The sequence below is a fragment of the Taeniopygia guttata genome, chromosome Z (genome assembly GCF_048771995.1).
Source record: "Taeniopygia guttata chromosome Z, bTaeGut7.mat, whole genome shotgun sequence".
NCBI classification, from domain to species: Eukaryota; Metazoa; Chordata; class Aves; order Passeriformes; family Estrildidae; genus Taeniopygia; species Taeniopygia guttata.
The window spans coordinates 62,481,860-62,500,429 of record NC_133063.1 but is presented as its reverse complement, the minus strand read 5'-3'; the positions used below and the strand labels follow the sequence as shown (position 1 = coordinate 62,500,429).

General features: G+C 40.8%; 1 protein-coding gene across 1 annotated transcript in view; it reads right to left on the bottom strand.

The window, feature by feature from the left end:
• LOC100230245 (guanine nucleotide-binding protein G(q) subunit alpha) overlaps positions 1-17,956 on the bottom strand; it is a 118,286-nt gene extending 100,330 nt beyond the window's left edge. Inside the window, exon 1 of the mRNA XM_002187065.7 lies at positions 17,318-17,956. Within this exon, the coding sequence (XP_002187101.1) occupies positions 17,318-17,453 (136 nt within the window). The 5' untranslated portion in view covers positions 17,454-17,956. The remainder of the gene's footprint in view (positions 1-17,317) is intronic.
• Positions 17,957-18,570: the final 614 nt, after the last annotated feature.

The window sequence follows — 18,570 nt, the reverse complement described above, 5'->3', positions numbered from 1 at the left end:
GTTCAGGAAGGTTTTCTGCTTCAAAAAACTTAATCAGAAAATAATTTTTCCCCTCTCTGTGAAAGGGGATTTATTAAAAAAGCGAGTCCAAAGGAAGAATGGCAGGAAGGTTTATTTTTCATCTACAACTAATTTACAATTGCAAAATTGTGAATTTCATTTAAAATTGCAAACCTGAGATATTTCAAGGTAGTTCCATAATGTGGAAGAGGGTTGCTTTGTTTTGTTTTCTGGGATTTGCTTGTTTTTTCCAAGGATGTGTTCTTTTTTTTTACTTATTTTTGTTTTTGATGTTGTTTTATTTTAAACATACCTGATTCTGAGGGCGAGTGGGTAAGACCACAAGACAAATTTTTGTAGAAGGCAAAGGCTTTTGTACACTTAAAGCAGGCTATTACGAAAGGACAGGGGAAAAGATAATCCAGCATTCAAATGGATTTTACCTTCCTTCCATTTATTGGCTTTCACAAAGAAATGAAAGAAAATAGTGTACTCCCAAACAGCTGATTCATTACTGAATTATCTCAGGAGAGCATGGAAAACAACTTGCCATCATTTGATTTTACAGGTTAAGATGCAAAGCAATCCTACAGGTTCAGAGCTCCAAAGACAACCAAAATCCAACACCAAACAAATTCCCAACAGTACATAGTGTTATGACAAGAGGAAAATAAACCCAAGAGTCCATTTCTAAAAAGTAGCCATTTTTGAAAGTAACAGCAAAGATCCAAGTACAACTACATACTCATTTGCTAAGGTCCAGCCCTCCTCACTGATTTCAGTGCCTAGTTTCCACAGGACCATCGAGCACCAGTTTTTAAAACAGAGACCTCTGGATGGGTCCAAGGTTCCAACTCCAGTACAGCCTGACAAATGTCTCATGTCTCTGTTACTGTACTGAATGACATGCTTTACCATAAGACCATGCCAGTATCTCCATTTCTCCCTGCAGCACAGTCAAGACAGAGAGAGCTAAGGCGTGTTTCACAGCCTCGCTCATGCATCACTGTCACAGATATCACAGTCATCATCAGTGGACATCAAGACAGCAGATACTTTAAGGTACTGGAGATGGGACACTGGAGATGTGATGCACCACATCACTCAACTGCAGGATACAGGCTCATCTTCAAACACTAGCAAGGAGGGGCATTCTTAAAGGAAGAAATAAGGATGACAGAGTAGTCCTTACTTTAGAAGCAGGTGCTTCTCTGCATAAAAGCCTCTATCCTGCCCCACCATTCCCAAAAATCCCCTAAGGGAAGCCACCAGGCCCTCTAGCAGGCATGCACATAATAAAGAGCAAAGTCCTGTCAGCTTAGACAGTAAAGTTCTGCCAGGAGCCAAAGCAGGTGCTGGTTTCTTCTGCTATTCCAGTACCCGGGCCTAAGCATGGCAGGGCTATAGACTGGGCGTACATGCACTTTTTCCTTACTCCGAATCTTGCCAACCTTGATGGAACAGGCTGGTTATTTGAAAAATTTATTTGTATGTATTTTAGAATACACCTATTTGGTGCACAGTACCTTTATAGAGAATCACAAACCTTATACATTTCTTTCTCTCATGAATATAAGTTCTCAGATGGAGAACTAACATTCATCATTGCAAATAATTTTCTGACTTTGCAGCACACTTCTACCAGTGATAAGTATTTTGAGGGTAGGGGAAGAGATTATTTTTCTTTCTGTTACTTTATCCAGAAGCAATTTGTCTTCAGCAAAAGGAATTTGCTGACAGCAGTCACAGCTCTCTGCACTGTACATCTTTTTGAGTACCACCAAAACAACAGTTTGTGATCACATCCATGTGCCATTTATCAGGATGTGTTGGCACTGACCTGGGCTTACATGCAGAGTCAGCATTGTACAGCTAGTTTACACATAGTCTCAGGATGTTGCCAAAGTGTGTGTTTACAAGTTGGAGGGTTTTAATTCTGCTGTGTCTACTTAGTTTATAATAACCCCTTTGTGTCAAACCCCTTAAACCACAACTACCATACATAATGACGCATAATGGTGTGATATTACCAGGAGCACTGAGACTGGATCAGACCCAGAGGCCCCTCAGCCTACAATCAACTGCTTGAAGCTACAGCCTGTGTCAGTCCTGTAGCTATTCAGGGATCAGCTGAAAGACAGCCCTATATCAGCCCACAATTCAGGGTAATGAGCTACCTTGCTGTCTTCCCAGACAGACTTAAGCTGCACATGTGGCTGCTCTGGGAAAAGCATGCTGGCATACTGCCACTACAAGATTCCTGAATTGCAAAACTAACACTTTCACTGATTTCCCCTCAGGTAACTGGTCACAGTGGTCCAGACTACTTACAAAATAATTCTTTGTACACCTATAAGCACTGATAAGCAAGTGTAACATAATGAAATATAAATCCCATAGGATTTCCCCCACATTTTATGATTAAAGGTCAGGGTCAATTGGTGACTCAGTGATCCAATACTGCTGCAGTGCTGTATTTCATAGAAACACAAATTAATTGAGGTCAGAAGAGATCTCAAGCACGGTCACAATGTGCTGCCTAGGACCATTTTTTTTAATAGAAGGCATACACTACAACCAATCTGGGCAACCAGTGCCAATCAATGCTCAGTCATCCTCACAGTGAAAAAGTGTTCCTTGATATTCAGAATCTCCTGTGTTTCAGTCTCAGCCCATTGCCTCTTGCCCTATCACTGGGCATCACTGAAAAGAGCCTGGCTCTCTCCTCTTTGCAAGATCCCTCCCTGAGTCTTCTCTTCTCCTGGCTGAACAGTCCTAGCCCTCAGCATTTCCTTACAGTAGAGTATTCAAGTCCCTTCATTACCTTAGACACTCCTTGCTTTAATCCCTCCATAAGTTCCATACCTATCTCTCTTGTACTGGTGAGTTTAACCTCAGACACTGCCCACCAGGCAAAAGGAAAAGAGGGCTAAGTGCTCTCTCTACTGCATCCCAGACTATTCCAGCTGCAGTTAAGTCCTGGAACATCCAATTCTTCCTTGATATCAAGAAATACTCACTTTCCAAGGATAAATCTGATTCCTCTGCAGAAAATGCAGAACTTCTCACAGCAGGCCTCTAGAGCCAGTGTTCCTAAAGGTGCAAACTAAAGCTGTTTTCATATTTCACACAAGAGCTAAGCAGCTGCTACCAGCACTCACCAAGCATTGACCCTGACACAACAGGACTGGTGTGTAGTCTGTATAGCCAGACAGTGCTCCCAAGGTAGATGAGCCATCATCACTGTGCATGCACTACACAGGAGAAGCCAGCAGGAACCAAGGCACAGGCAGACAGCTAGGATTCTTATGTCACCACACTGCACTCTATCTGGATTAAAGCAAGATCCTGCAAACAGCTCAAAGGGATTGTTAAACACTATTTAATAGAAATAATGACAGCAATATAGTACATGTGTCTGAAGTAGGCTCCATCAGAACAATTACTCTGAATCTTGTAAACTATAAATACCTAAACACCTAACATTCGTCATCCTGACACCTGACAGTTTAAACATTACTGTGCTCTACTAGAAGGAAACAGAAAAACCTGGAGGTAAACTCCTGGACAGGAACAGAATACACAACAGAGTTCTGAGCAGGGGATTAGTCCCTGGATTTCTGTGGAAGATGGAAGTTGCAGAAATTGGGCAATTTCCATTGTTAGAAGAGGAAGAAAAGCATTCTGAAAGGCAGGTTGGCCAGAGAGGACAGAGCATCCTTGCAATGCTGAAAGTGAAGGGGAGGATGGGGAGCAGAGTGCACTTATTTAGCAGAAAAATCGAAGAAGGATTAAAATTAAATGAATAACCAAATAAAATTGAGAAATTGAACTGTTTGTTCAACAGGCAAAATATTCTAGATATTCTAGACAGGCGATAAACCCACAGAATTGCTGGTATATAGATGTTGATTTGAACAAGGAGGTATTACTAAAGAAAAGATTTACCAAGTTGAAGTTCAGTGGCTGGCTTTATTTTATACTTCAGAATTGGCTAGCAGCTAGAGATCTTTGCTTTTTGGTTTAAATTCTAATAGGGAAAAATTGAAACAAAAGCTGATGTCATAGCAGATGACAGTCACAGGTAATATAATGGGGCAAGCAAGTGGGGCTCCTCTAGCACTTTCATGAAAATGGAAAAATATCATCTCCTAAAGCCATGTAACTGACATTAAAGGTCTCAAGCAAATTACCTTGGTATTTCTGCAAGTTTAAAAATTGTGATTCCTAAACCAAAAAAGCACCATATAGAAATACCTCTTAAGAAAAGGGGAAAGTGTCAGAACCACAGTCAAACGTAACTGCAGGAACATATGATTATGACTATACACCCTTTGCTATGTTTAAATGAACGAATTTCAAAACCAGTAGTAAAGGCACATTATAAGCACATCATATTCGTGAGAGCTACTTTAGCAAAAACCTGACAATTACAAGTGTAAGTTACTGGATTTAGATTTACAACAGGAACAACTGGGAGTCATTTCAGAACATTTTATGAAGTAGCCTAGACAGCCACAATTATACAAAGAAAAAAGAAAAATGAAAAACAATAAAACTAGCCGGAATAAGAAAGGAAGTAAAAGAAGAAAACTGAAATAGGTAAGCCAAAATCATGGGCAATCTCAACCATTTTTAAGAGAAAAAGTCAAATTACAACCTATGGGTCTTCATATAAGACCTCACTTTTTTTTAATGACAAACAATACTGGTCCTTCATGAAGCTGTTGCTGTAGAATACTTAATATTTATTAACATAGAAAAACACCCATGTAATTCTACAATTTTTTTTCTTTTAAGGAAGCACGGACCACATTTGCAATGACAATGAAAGAGTGCCCACTGAAGATGAACAACACAGAGGATTTTTTCAAGTCAGAATGCCAGTAAGAAGGTCTAAAATGTTTTAGAAAGACTGGGTAGGAAGGCATACTGACTTGAAACTCCTGAAGTATCACCCAAAAAACCCCAAAGGGTGAGGGAAAGAAATTGCATACCAAGACTGATGGAGTTAAGAGTATTCGGATGGTTTGCTGTCAAAGTCAGTGGTTTTGAAGAACTAGGCATCTGCTAAGCAACTGATCATACAACAAAACAACACAGCATGCATTCAGTAACAGTTGTTTAAACAGTTAAGTAGTAAACTACACAGGCAAAAGCCCTCAGCAGACAGCTGTCTTCCAAACAGGATCCCAACAATAGTAAGACTTAAAAGAAAACCTTAAAAATCTTCCTGCATGAGATAAAATAAAAACATAAAATCATTACTGACAGTACTCATAGGTGATATAAAAGCTGTGAACTGGGAAATAATGATGATATTATGCTGAAAACTGTATTAGAATAATCTGTAAAACAGAAAGAGGCAAATACTGTTAAGTATAAACTTGTCAAACAATGACTAAACCCACCCTAAAAAGCAATTATTTAGAAAAGCATTTAAGTTACACCAGTCATCTAAACATGAATAGTTTAATGTCATGGTTCAGGAGGCTGTTACACTCCTTGAACACACCTCAACAGTGGTATTCCACCTAGCAGTACTTATAAACTTGGAATAAAAAGTATATACACATCACTGTTGAATTCTCATGATCTGTACTTCAGTACTGACGTTGAATTGGAAAGAAGTCAAAAACCAGCTACAAAAACAATTAAAGGACCATAAAATCCACTCTACAGTCACAAAGTTAGAACTGAACTATGGAACCATCCAGACTGAATCATGAAGTACTGGAGTATTTTCTTCCTGTCCTCAAAATTGATTAAAAAAGTAATACTCGTAGTTATGAGCAACTTAGAAAAATGAGTAGTGCAGTTATTTTACTTCTTATGCTTTATCTAATGTCAGAAAACAAATTCTACAATATATTAAGAAAGAGCTTATCAGACAGGTTGCTGGCATTTTCTGTACCCATGTATTTTGGTTCAAAAAACCACGTATTACTCAAAAGATACACGCACTCACAAAAGAAAATCTCATCATACATATCTACAAAAAGAAATCTGTTCAAACCCACAAACAAGCCTGAGTTTTTGAGTACAGCGATGCATACAATTAATGTCACTACACCTAAGTAAACTAAACTACAGTCTAGATTTTTAGGTTGAAATACTGTTTTAAGTAAGACTGACACTCAGCCAACAAATAAACATTTGTCTTGCTTATGGCTCTGTTTTTACTACTTCTGCAGAGTTTTGATCCTCTGTGCACATTAAAAAGAAAAGTTGTAAAGACATGGGAAGGTGTAAGAAAATTTCATGTCACTAAGCAGAAGTAGCTTGGTATCACATAAACAAGACAACACAAACAGACACAGAAGGTGATCACATGTTTCTGCAGTTATAGATTATTCCAGAAAATACTGTCATTTCTTGAAAATAACTAAAATATAAGGCAAAAGCATTACGAAGTATTTTCATGATAGTTTCCCCCCTCTTTTAAATCCATTCTAACAAAAGACTATGTCCTAGCAGCCTGACAAGTCATGTAGTCATATATAGTAATTTTGCATAATTACCAGTTAAAGAAATCCCACATTTTGTTATTTTAAACAACAAAAGACAATATCCTCCTGCTTTACTGGTTTTATATTATTTAATGGGAAAACTCCATAGATGAAAAATGCTATGTAAATATTTAAATCTATCCTTCTCACTTTACTACATGAAACTGTAGACCAAAAAAATCTGTCAATCAAAACATTCAGACATGGTATTTTCTGAGAACAACCAAAGGAAAAATGCACTAAAACTAACATGGTTGTAAATTTACAAAACAAAACAAAAAACCAAACAAAAACAACAACAAAAAAGCCCAAAAATGTCATTACCCAGAGAATGTGCCATAAATTTCTCAGAGAAAACAATATAAAGGCATACATACTAACTTCACTACCTTCACTGAGGTTTGCATTTAGGGTAGGAAATACAGCCACAATTAACCTGTTAGCAAATTCTGCTCATGCTGTTCCTGTAGTTTTGGTTCAAAGGCCAAAATCTTCAGAGATTACCGTGAGTCTACTTCTTAACCCTAATTAAATGTAATAATTAATAGGAGTATATAATTATGTTGTGGAGTCAAACACAGAACAAAAACCAAGTAAATCCGAATTCACTATTATCTTGCCTTGCAGGTAAAAAAACAGGATGAATGCAATTAAGTAAATAAACCCCAAGAGAACAAAATTTGTTCTGGGCAGAGATTGTTTCTGGATTTCTATGAACACCAATGACATTAAAATCCAAGCTTAAAGGACTGTAAGACAAGCCATTTTACTGATGCTGACTGTGGGGGTGGTGGGGCATCGACACAGGTTGCCCAGAGACGCTGCAAATGCTCCATCCCAGGAAGTGTTCAAGGCCAGGCTATGGGGCACTGAGCAGCCTGGTCTCGTGCACAGTCCCTGTCCATGGCATGGAGCTGGAACTTTAAGATCCTTTCCCATTCAAACTGCTCTGTGATTCTATGAAGCATGCTGTTAGTCAATTTAATGAAATAGAGTAATTCCAGTGAATCTTTGTTCCATTTGCAGAAAATATGCAGTCTTTAGATGAAAGCAAATTTACTCCTCAATTGTCTGTTATGCTTTTCTATTAAATAATCTGCTAAACCAGGAGAGAGAGTATCCTAAATGAAATCCATCTTTGCATCACTTAAATGTTTGTATCTTCTTTAATCTATTTACCAATTCAATGCTGAGATAAACGGAGACCAAAAGGAAACTGAACACAGTACAAAAAAAAACCTTATGTTATTTCCTCTCAATAGTCTCTTCTTACCAAGAAAAACAGAAGTATGTTTAGGTGCATTTTGTGTTTTCAGAGGGGGAAAAAATACATGTATAAAGCATTGTTTCTTACAGCTATCAAGTTAGGAAGATGTACAACAGCTTTAACTTCAGAAAATCATGAATTACCACAGCAGTCCAATCAGAGCATCACAGAGCTGCTTGGGTTGCAAGGTGCCTTCAAAAATGATCTATGCCATGACACCAGGTTACTCAAAGACTCCTCCAGCCTGGCCTTGTACACTGCCAAGGATAGTTTATCCACAGCTTCTCTGAGCAGCCTGTTCCAGTGTTTCACCTGCCTCCTTGTAAAACATTTCTTCTCTGAGTCCAGTCTCAATCTACTCACTTTCAGCTCAAACCCACTGCTTCTTGTCCTCTTACTGACAGACCCATGTAAAAACTCTTTCTACTGTTTTTTATATACACTCTGGTATACTGAAAGGCTGCTCCAAAGTCTCTTCTGGCATCTTCTTTTCTCCTGGCTGAAAAACCCACAGTATCTCAGACTCTCTTCATAGGAGAGGTGCTTCATCCCTCTGATCATTTTTGTGGCTCTTTCCACTCTGAAAGGTCCCTGTCCTTGTGCTAAGGACCACAGAGATGGATGAATTATTCTAGGTCCCAGCAGACAAGAATCACCTCCCTTGACCACCCAGCAAGACTTCTGATACAGGCCTGCCTTTCCAGGTTCCAATTGCAAGTTTTCATTCACCAGAACCCCAAGACTTCCTGTAGAGGGTTACTCTCAATCCATTCATCCCCCACGCTGTACTGATGTCAAGCGTTATCCCAAACCACAGAAAATGCATCCAGGACTTTGGACTTGGCCCTGATGAACCTTGTTGAGGTTCCAATAGGCCTACTTACCTTCCATACCAACTGTACCTCTCAGACTGGTGTCACCTGGCAATCTGCTGAGGGTGCAACTTCCCACTCCTATGTCATAATGAAGATATTAAGCAGTATGATTCCTTGAGGGACACCACTCATTACTGTTTCCACTTGGACATTAAACCATTGATTATAACTCCTTGGATGCAGGCATCATGTAAATTCTTTATTCATCAAAGAGTCTATCCCTCCAACTTCCCTCACTCCAATTTAACAGTAAGAATGTTGGGGGGCCACAGTATCAAAGGCCTTACAGAAAGCTAGACAGATGACATCTCTACCTCTTCCTTTGTCCACTGATACAGTTACTCCATCATAGAAGGCCAAAAGATTAGTCAGGCAGTTAGTCCTTTGTACATCTTTTTGGCTGACTCTATAATGAACACCTCCACATCTTCCGTATGTTTCAATAAATGTTTAAAGAAGATCTGTTCCATGACCTAATGCCTAAATTATAGCCTGAGTTTTGCCTTGAGTTTTAGTGTTGCCAGAGAGGTTTCCCTACTTGGTGGGATTTAAAGAAGTTTATCAAATGTTTGTCATGGGATTTTATACTTAATCCTTTTACGATGACATGCAACACCTGTAACTTCCCAGATCAAAGCTCCCACAAAAAAATCACTTAGAGGACTTAATGGATTGGGGGAATGGTAATGAGATAAACAGATTTTGATCTCTAAATCTCTCTTTTAATAATGGGCTAAGTCAGTCAGAGAGCTGTTTGGTGGCCTGTACTCTGGGATTAACTACTAATCCCATCGCTGTTGAAGATGACCAGGTACATACATCAGAACCACCCCTCAAAAAACCAGGCAATTGCAGGACAGGAGAGATTCAAGTGGCATGAAGATTGTTGCTGTGTATGAAAACTCTTCTAGGCATCAGGTTCTATTAACACACAAACAAGAAATTAAAAGAAGGAAAGGAGAATTTACCAGAGTTATTAAAATATAGGTGTAAGAATATGTCCTTTACCCAGCACAACTACACAGTGCCTCTGTTTCCACGCTACTATTATTTTCTTTTTAAAAACAAACAATCAGACAGAAATACAAGTGGGAAGTATCATAAGAATCATTGTTTTCCCCCCTAAAAGATTACCTGAGTTAAAACAAATTTTAAAAAGGAATACTTGGGTTTGTTTTTACTTCTTCTTTTTGCAAACATTCTTTGAAAGGTTTTAACCATCAACATAAATATTTCATTTCAACACCATCTAGGCAATACACTGCAAAAACACAAGCATCAGATCCTCCAAGTATCTGAATAGCTGTGTAAGAATCTATTCAAGATACATGAATGGTGCCTTTATTTTTCAGCATTTAATTTCAATTGCTTTTGCTGCTGTGATCTGTGAGACCAAGAGGCACTCATAGTGCTTTGCAAATCCATTATCAGAGCAAAATTTAAGTTCCATACTTGACCACCAGTTCCCCAAGCCAGACCATTTCCAAAAAGAAAAAGCAGAAAGAATCTTTTCCAACCTCTATGTCCTTTGTGTTTTCCTGGCCTTCTGAGTTACCAGCTGGTTCAGAAACCTGTTCAGCTTTCTGGATGATGCTGTTCACCCAGAAGTGTGGGCTGGAATACCTTTCAGCATTCTCTTTCAACATCCTCTAATACGAGCAAGATAATGAACATTAACATTGAAGACTTAGGAGATAAAAACTCTCCTGTGATGGGTTTATAGAATAAGGAAATAGAAAGTTTCCTTAACTCGCAGATCTATTCTCATTCAGTTTAAGGATTCTTGACAAATGAATTAGCTAAGGACCAAGAAGCTTATGCAAGTGTCTAGTGAGCATATAACTCAGGTACAATGACAGACACACTAATAAAACTAGATAGCAATGTACATTCTGTGCCATAAGACTAAATACTATTACAATTAAAATATTTTTCCTAATGTATAATTTCAAAGTGTACCTAAAACATGTCCACTACATTATACCTTAGCTTATAAAAGTATGATCAAGAATGGGATATCATTAGGTTGATTTCATGGCTCTATAGTAACTAAATGAGTAATTTCTACCTTGATTCCTGTTTACTCAGAGAATCTCTAACAGGCTGACTTTCTTTCACATCCAGATACACCAAGTTCCTACAGAACAGAAACCTGTGCTCTATCTTGAATTTAACTTAAAGGTGGACAATCCTATCTGGGCAAACACTATTCTGATGCACATTTGGTGACACTTACCAAGATTTGAGCTGTATTTTTCCATTAACTTCAAAAGACTTAAGCATCTAACTGCACTCAGCTCTTTAGAGAAGAGGAAATCAGGAGTAGAGGCATATTTCAAATTTTAACTGCCCTTTCCACAATTACCTTTGGGAAAAACAAATACTTCTTCAACAGACGTTTGACAGCTGGGACTGAGTACCAAAGTACTTCAACAAGGACCACAATGGCAATCTCCCAGATACAAAACAGAAGACACAGATATCAGTAGGAACAAGGCCTTGGGTAGACATCTCATCCATGTACTCTAAGGTAAACAGACTCAGACTCTGCCACTAGTCAAAACTACCTAATCTCATTCATTCCTATCAGATGCTTCTTCCAAACACAGATCAATCTAAATTACAAATAGCAAAGCTCCCAGATGAAGTTGTCAATACACAGCTCAGCTGTGCTGAGGCAATAGTGATATAGTCTTTATCTTTTCAATTTACTGAATCACTAGTTGCTTCCACTTTCATCAACTTACTAATGTTCTGTTGCTTATTCAAGCAATACATGTATTGCACACCATCTGCTTTCCACAGAAAGATGAGCTGAACCAACACAGCGGGGCTCACCTAAATCATGTAGTCCATTACAGTAGTTTGCCAGATGATTCTGCCTCAATGGATTGACAAAGGAGGAGTCTTGCTTGGTAGGGTTTATTTTTGTCCCTGGAATAGCCACACCACCCTCTCAAGTGCAGAAGACACTTGAACAACAGTACTTTTCTGTTGGCAACTGCATCTGCATCAGGTTTCTGGGATAAAACTCTGCACTACTGATAAACAGTAAGAAGAGTGTTCAAATTAGGTAGTTTAATTATTCCATGCCATTTGTCCTTTGAAAACTTACAAAGGACAAAAATCTGTAGAAAATCATGCTTCAGCTTAGCCTCAGTATCAGCACTACTTATTCAGGGAACAAAGTGCTTTCAGAACACTTCAGATTTTAAACTTTAGTTTAACCTGAAAAAACATTTGTGCTGTTCCTGAACTCCACAGTAACAGGAGACTTTCCAAACTTTTAACTTCTAAAACATTGGTATCTCTTGGACTTCTTTATCCAGTTTTAACGTATCTAACTTCTTTGCACAGAGTTAATAATATTTAAAACCTGTGGCATGCTTCCTTCTTTTTGGCCAACACCATGTGTATGGCTTCCTAGTGTTGCCTATATGCTAATACTTCCTTTGTTTTCTCCTGCTTTCCTTCTCTTTGTTCTTGCCAGGTTTGATAATTACAGTAAATAAAAGGTGAATACTGAAAAACTTCCATAATTTCATCAGTAACAGCTGTTCATACATAGCTGCATTTGCGTACAAGACTAGATTTTCTTCAGTCCTCTACCATTCAACTTAAGGAAGTTCGTAGGAAAAGATATTGTGCTTATAGCACTCTATTCCTGCAACAAAGCTAATCACCATTAATTGGACCTCTACCTTACTTTATTTCACACCTCTGTGATTTGTTTTTCAGAGATTGCAAGGCAGTGCTTTCCCCTATGAATTTGCTGTTACCGTACAACAACACAATTAATTTGAAACAACTAAAGGAGGAGAATTAGTATTTCTTCATTTTGCAGTACATGCCCATACTCCAAAGATTTCTCTGCTCAGCATATATTTTTTTCATCCTACAACAATTTTTTCATTCAGCATTGTTTGCCAGTACAACATAAAAATTAGGGCCCACTTGGCTCTTTGCTAAATTAGTCTGAATTCTTTAACTGTTCAGACCCTCTGCTAGTTCCTATTAACTTTGGTGGGTGTAGATCACTTGTTGAGTAGTAAAAACAAAAGAGCAACAAACCCTTTTTAATGGCTGCATACAAGGTATCCTTTTGTGGTGCACCAAAAAGAAATTATCTTAAATATTTTCTAAATATATGTTCTTCACATTATCACACTGATATCCAAATGACGATTTGTGTTTTCCTCCTCAACAAAAACAATACTCTTATATATGGACATATCTGTGTATATGAGAATACATCAAGGTGCTGAACCTTCAGAATGAAATTATATTTCCTTAGAAACAGCTTCTGCTAAATAAGAGATATTTGCCTATCTAACTACAATATGTATTAAGAGGTAAGTAAATTATTTGTAAACATCTACTGTATCAATTACCTAAAATTATTTGAAAGAGTTCAGTGTGAGTAGGGCAGACTGATAAAAATAAAAGTTACAAGAAAAATAAGAAAGCCTGTTTCTCCAGCTGAAGAAGTTACATGAAACAAGAGTCTGCCACTGTAGGCTTAACGGACCCATTTACTCTTCAATGTATCTACACAAAGCCTGCCTCTGTGAATACACCAAGTTCTGCATGTTCAATATCTAATTCAGCTAACACAGCTTTAAGAAATAATACATATAATCATCTTATGTCCAAAAGCATCTTTTGGCGTAAGACTGACTGCTGTTCATGCCAATTCAAATGGCTACAGCACAGAGAATAGAAGGACACTTGTATCAAGGCAAGTCTCTTCACTGACACATTCACTATCTTCAACATAAGAAGTACCTAAATCTTAAAAAAAATGCTTTGCGCATGACACAATACCAACCAATATGCTGCAAAAAAAAATAGCACTGTCACACACATCTCCAGTACCTAATCTGGCCAGAGTTTACAGACACATAGGCATAGCTAGCACAACACCTGCAGATTATTTTCTTAGATACTCAAGGCATTTCCCAGTGAGAAAATAGTGTACCATATTAATGTATACAGTCTACAGGCAGACTATGTCCAGAACTGATGGTTTATGACTACAACCTGTCATGCAGGCTCAAATGCTGCTTTCTGAGTCCCTGGAAAAGCTACATGGATGGCAGGAAAAAATTACACACGGAAACGTGACAAAATATATATACGCAAGTATATAGCTCTTACTACTTTAAAATAAATATGTATATAAATGCATAAAATAAAAGCATGCAGAACACGTTGGCATAGGCGAATATAAAACATTAGAACACCTCTTCATTTTCTCCCTTAATTATAAAAACAATTTGTTTTTACAGCTAACAGTAAACAACGGATATTAACAACTCTAAGCTCTGGAGAACAGTCACAGGGTTTTACAAAGTGTCCATCAGTAATGACATCCAGAAGAGTTAAAATACAGATTAAAACCAAATTCAGTGGAAGACTGAATCAGTTCAAAAGTGTCTCAAAACAGTACAGCCAAGTTGTGCTAGCTGAAACTACTACTATGCAATATGCTTCAGTGTGTATTTATGGATTCTGCCCTTCCACAATTGCAATTGGAAAAAATACTTTGTCCTCTTCTAACATGTTTTGAAAATCAAATAATGATGTACAAAAAAGTATGATGTACCTAAAAGCATTATTTTAGTGTTTAATCAGTGTTTATTTTTAAACTAATACCTAAAATAAACTTAGCGCACAGTGAAAGTTTTGCACAAATTACCTCTGACTTTGAACTCTTTGATTTCATAAAAAGTAAAAAGATACCAGGAGCACTTTAAGCAGTGTGCATGTGTTTGTGTATGTGTGCAGGCGCCTGTGTGTGACAGTAAGAATTCGGAGAAAACTATGTTTCCAAGAAGGCACTGCGTCTTACACAAGTTAAGGAGGGGAAAAAATCCTTTTCCTCTGAAGCAAAAAAATTAATCTTTTCTTTATGCTTGCTACCCGTATGGATTTTAATATGTGTGCATCTAATTTTTAAGCAAGTGTAATAATAAAACAACCTAACACAGATATGCTTGTTTGTGCCTTTAAAGGTTAATAATACCTTTCACTTTGCACTTGCAACTAGCCTGAAGAACATGCATAGCCACTTAACAAGGCTCAGCTTACACTACACTAATATTCTTTAAAAGTCAAAGGATATTCCTTAGTCCTGTATTTAAAAACCTTAACACGCTTAGGTTTTTCAGACCTATAACACTTCAGAGAGTGGGACTGCAAAATTGGCACTTCCAGAAAAGAAAAAAAACAAAAGGAAAGAAACAAACATGTTCACTTATGCTTACATAAAAAAGCCCAGCACTAGTGATTTTCTCCCCAAAAGTGAGGGGGAAAGAGATGAAATGGGACAGTAAACATTTATTCAATATTAAAAAATAAGATGATTTTAAATCAGATGGTTTTCCTGCTACCAGCCTCACTATTTTTAATGAATATTTCATTTGAAAATGGTTTCCTCTGTCTCATAACCATGTAAATGACCCATACAAACAACTTAGCATTTATTTTACAAATAACTGAGCATTTGCTTATGCTAGGGAAACAATGAAAGTGGCTAAAAAAAAAAAAGTGCTCTAAGGTACTTAAGATAAATTCACTTATGAAAGAAGTTCCCATAAATTTCTTTTAGAAATTGAAACTTGAGTCTACAAAATACTAAGACACCAAGAGTCTTTCACTACACACTTGCATTTCTCAAGACAAGATCATTAAGTGTTAATCCAAATGCGCACATACTATTTCTTTCAGTCAAATATATGACAGAGGCTGACAAAACATTAGTCAAAAAAATTGCATGCACAGTAACAATTTCTGTACTAGTTTTATTAACCAGGTATATGGATGTGCTGTTCAGTACCCGCAGCCAAAAGTTCATACTTCCAGATCTCTACATCATGCCTCCACTTTCACAAGCCTGCTGGAAGTCTTAGCTGGCATTGATGATGAACGCAGAAATATTTTATACAAGAACTCAACAGAGTTTTTCCTAATTCTTTCTATGGGTTGGTTTCTCTCCTGTTCTTCTTCAAATCACCACACATTATCTGGTCCAAAGTGATGCCATAACTGGACTCCAGTCTACCACCACCTACCTCAATACTTCATGTTAGTGGTGGGAGGACCTTGCAAAGCAGCTCAAGTTCTGTGTTCCTAACTGCAGAATATCTTCTCTAGGAAAAATTTCTTATCTAGGTAATATATATTGGTCTCATTCAGTGGATTTCATACATTTCTGAAAATCTGGGAGAAGCTTTTAGCACTACTGTAAGAGATATCAAGAATATACAGAAAAAAATCTGGACCTGAATAACATGTCAAATGTATGAACTGCCTCTCCTGTAGCAAGTGTCTATCATTAATCACACTTAGACATCCATAATATTATGGAAGGGCAGTCTATTTTATCTTCTTTGTGCATCTCAGAAATCACACTGCCATAAACCAAAATCAGTCCAAAATCCAACAGAACATTATTACTGTGAGTGCTGCATCCATGTCACTACTTCTCTCCCAGATCCGTTAGAGAGCCCAACCTTGTCTATATGGAAATATCCTTCAAGAAATAGCATATTCATATGGAAGCACTAAAACAAATTCAAACTTTTCCTTCCAAAATGCCTTACCTTATTGAATAGGCAGTTTACTTCCTCAGTATAAACCACTACTTCCATATACAAGGCCCAAGAAAAACATCTTCCCCGTAAACATACCACATCCATTTGGAACATACTCACTCATTCACACACCAGAGAGCAGCACAAAAATACATAAAGGCCTGAGTCCAGGCAGAAACTATTACCAGGGAGCTACGCGACACAGTGCATCAGACTGGACACAGTCAGGCAGATTTTAATTCGAAAGCCTTATTTTAACATAAGCCAAATTTCTATTAGATAAATGCCACCTCTGCATATTTCTAAAATATTCTGCAACTCTAAAATAGCAACCTCTGTTTTAATTAAGGAGAAACGATACAGCTGATTTTATTCCCTGACCAGTGGGTGGATGCCAAGGGTATTAAAGATCCTGTAATCATCCAGCACACTTCAGGTTACCCCTCAGCTTGCCATGTGCATCTGGGCCTTTGCGGCTCCCTTCCCTTTATAGAAACCGGTATGCAAGCTGACTCCAAGCCCCTTATCCAACTTTACCTCAATAAATAAAAATCACAATAAAAAATGCAACCGGTGAGCTAACAACCTCGCCGAAGCCCACGGAACAATGCAGATATCACACCCGCCACCATCGACCCGCACAGCGACTCCCCCTGGGAATCCTTTCCTTAATCCGCTTCGCTACCATCGCTCTCCCACACACATCGACATTTGCCCCTCGCCCCGCAGCCCCCTCACTCACCCGCCATCCATTCCCTCTCCATTTTGGAAGGCCGCTTCCCGTTCCACACCGAACCCACCCGCCGGCGATGCCCGCAGGCGGGCACACACGCCCCGTTCCCCGCGGCGGAGGCTCGGCCTGCGGCTCCCCGCGGCGGGGGCGCCGAGCGCCAGAGGGACCGCAGGCGCTGCCGCCGCCGCCCGTGCCCGCCGCCGGATACCTGCGCCCGGCACGGACCGCGCCGGCGGCGATGCCCGGGCAGCAGCCGGCGGCACCTGGGGCGTGCGCGGTCCGAGGCGAGCGGCCCGAGGCGAGCAGCCCGAGGCGGGAGGAGGAAGCCCCGCACTCACCCAGCAGCAGCAGCTTCAGCTCGCGGCGGGCGTCCCGCTTGTCCCGACGCAGCTGCCTCTCGATCTCGTCGTTGATCCGCCGGGCTTCCTTGGCTTCCTCGCTCAGGCAGCACGCCATGATGGACTCCAGAGTCATTCTTCCTAACTGGTTCAGACACAGCCCCCACCCCCCCTAAACCCGCACGCACACTCGCACACACGCACCCCGCCGCCGCTCCGGCCCCGGGGGGCACAGGCGCTCTCCGAGAGCCCGGGGGCCGCCGCAGGGCAGGCGCGCAGGCAGAGCAGCCTCGATGCCACAGAAGGGCAAGAAGAAAGGCAGGGCCGCTGGCGGCGCGGATCCCCGCTCCCTGCCGCTGACACCCGCCGCTGCCAACTCCTCCTCTCCTCTAAATCATGCACCGAACAACATGGAAACATCCACCGCGGCAGCAGCAGCAGCGCTACCCAGCCGAGCCGTCCCTCGTCCCGCTGCTTCCCTTCCCTCGCCGCCGCCCGCAGCCTGCGCGGTCCCCGAGTGTCCCTGGCGGCTGCCGACACCCCCGCCGCCCTCCGACGCGACCACCCCACCCCCGTGGAAGCGTTAATGCCCACTAATCCCTCCCCCGCCCCGCACACGCACACATCTCTCCGCCGCTCCCCGCCCCCAGAGCGGGAGCCCGGCTCCTGCGGGGTGGGCGAGACCGCCGCTGCCCGGCAGGAAGAGCTTTCCCGCGGCCGCTCCTCCTTCCCGCCGCCTCGGCCGCTCGCCCTTCCAAGAAGGAGGCGGGGGTGGTGGTGAGGGAAAGCGGAGCTCGCTATCAGAGAGCTGCGGCTGTTCGGCTCCGCTCGGTTCGGCCCTGCTCGCGTTGCCGACAGAGCAACGGAAAGGGAAACGAGTTCACTAGCAGGGATCGAGCCCGACCGGCTTTTAAATGGTTGGGCTCCGCGGGCGTGGTGCGGCAGGAATATGGCGGCCCGTCTCCCGCCGCCGCTCCCGCTCTCTCTCCGCCCCGCCGCGCGGTGGGGGCGAGCGGCCGGGGCAGCCGATCCCCCGCCCGCGCTGTGCCGCCCGCCAGGGCCGCGCCGCCCGCCCTGCGGCGGCCGAGGAGGAGGGCGGAGGAGGACGTGTGGGAAGAGACTGAACGGATTCTCACTCCAAATGGCTGCGAGGAGCTGTGCCTGCTCCGGCTTGTCCTGCCGGGCAGCGCTTTCCCTAACCCCTTGTTTGCGTTCGCTTCCTTTGTTTTTAGTCGTGGGCACACATTTTTATT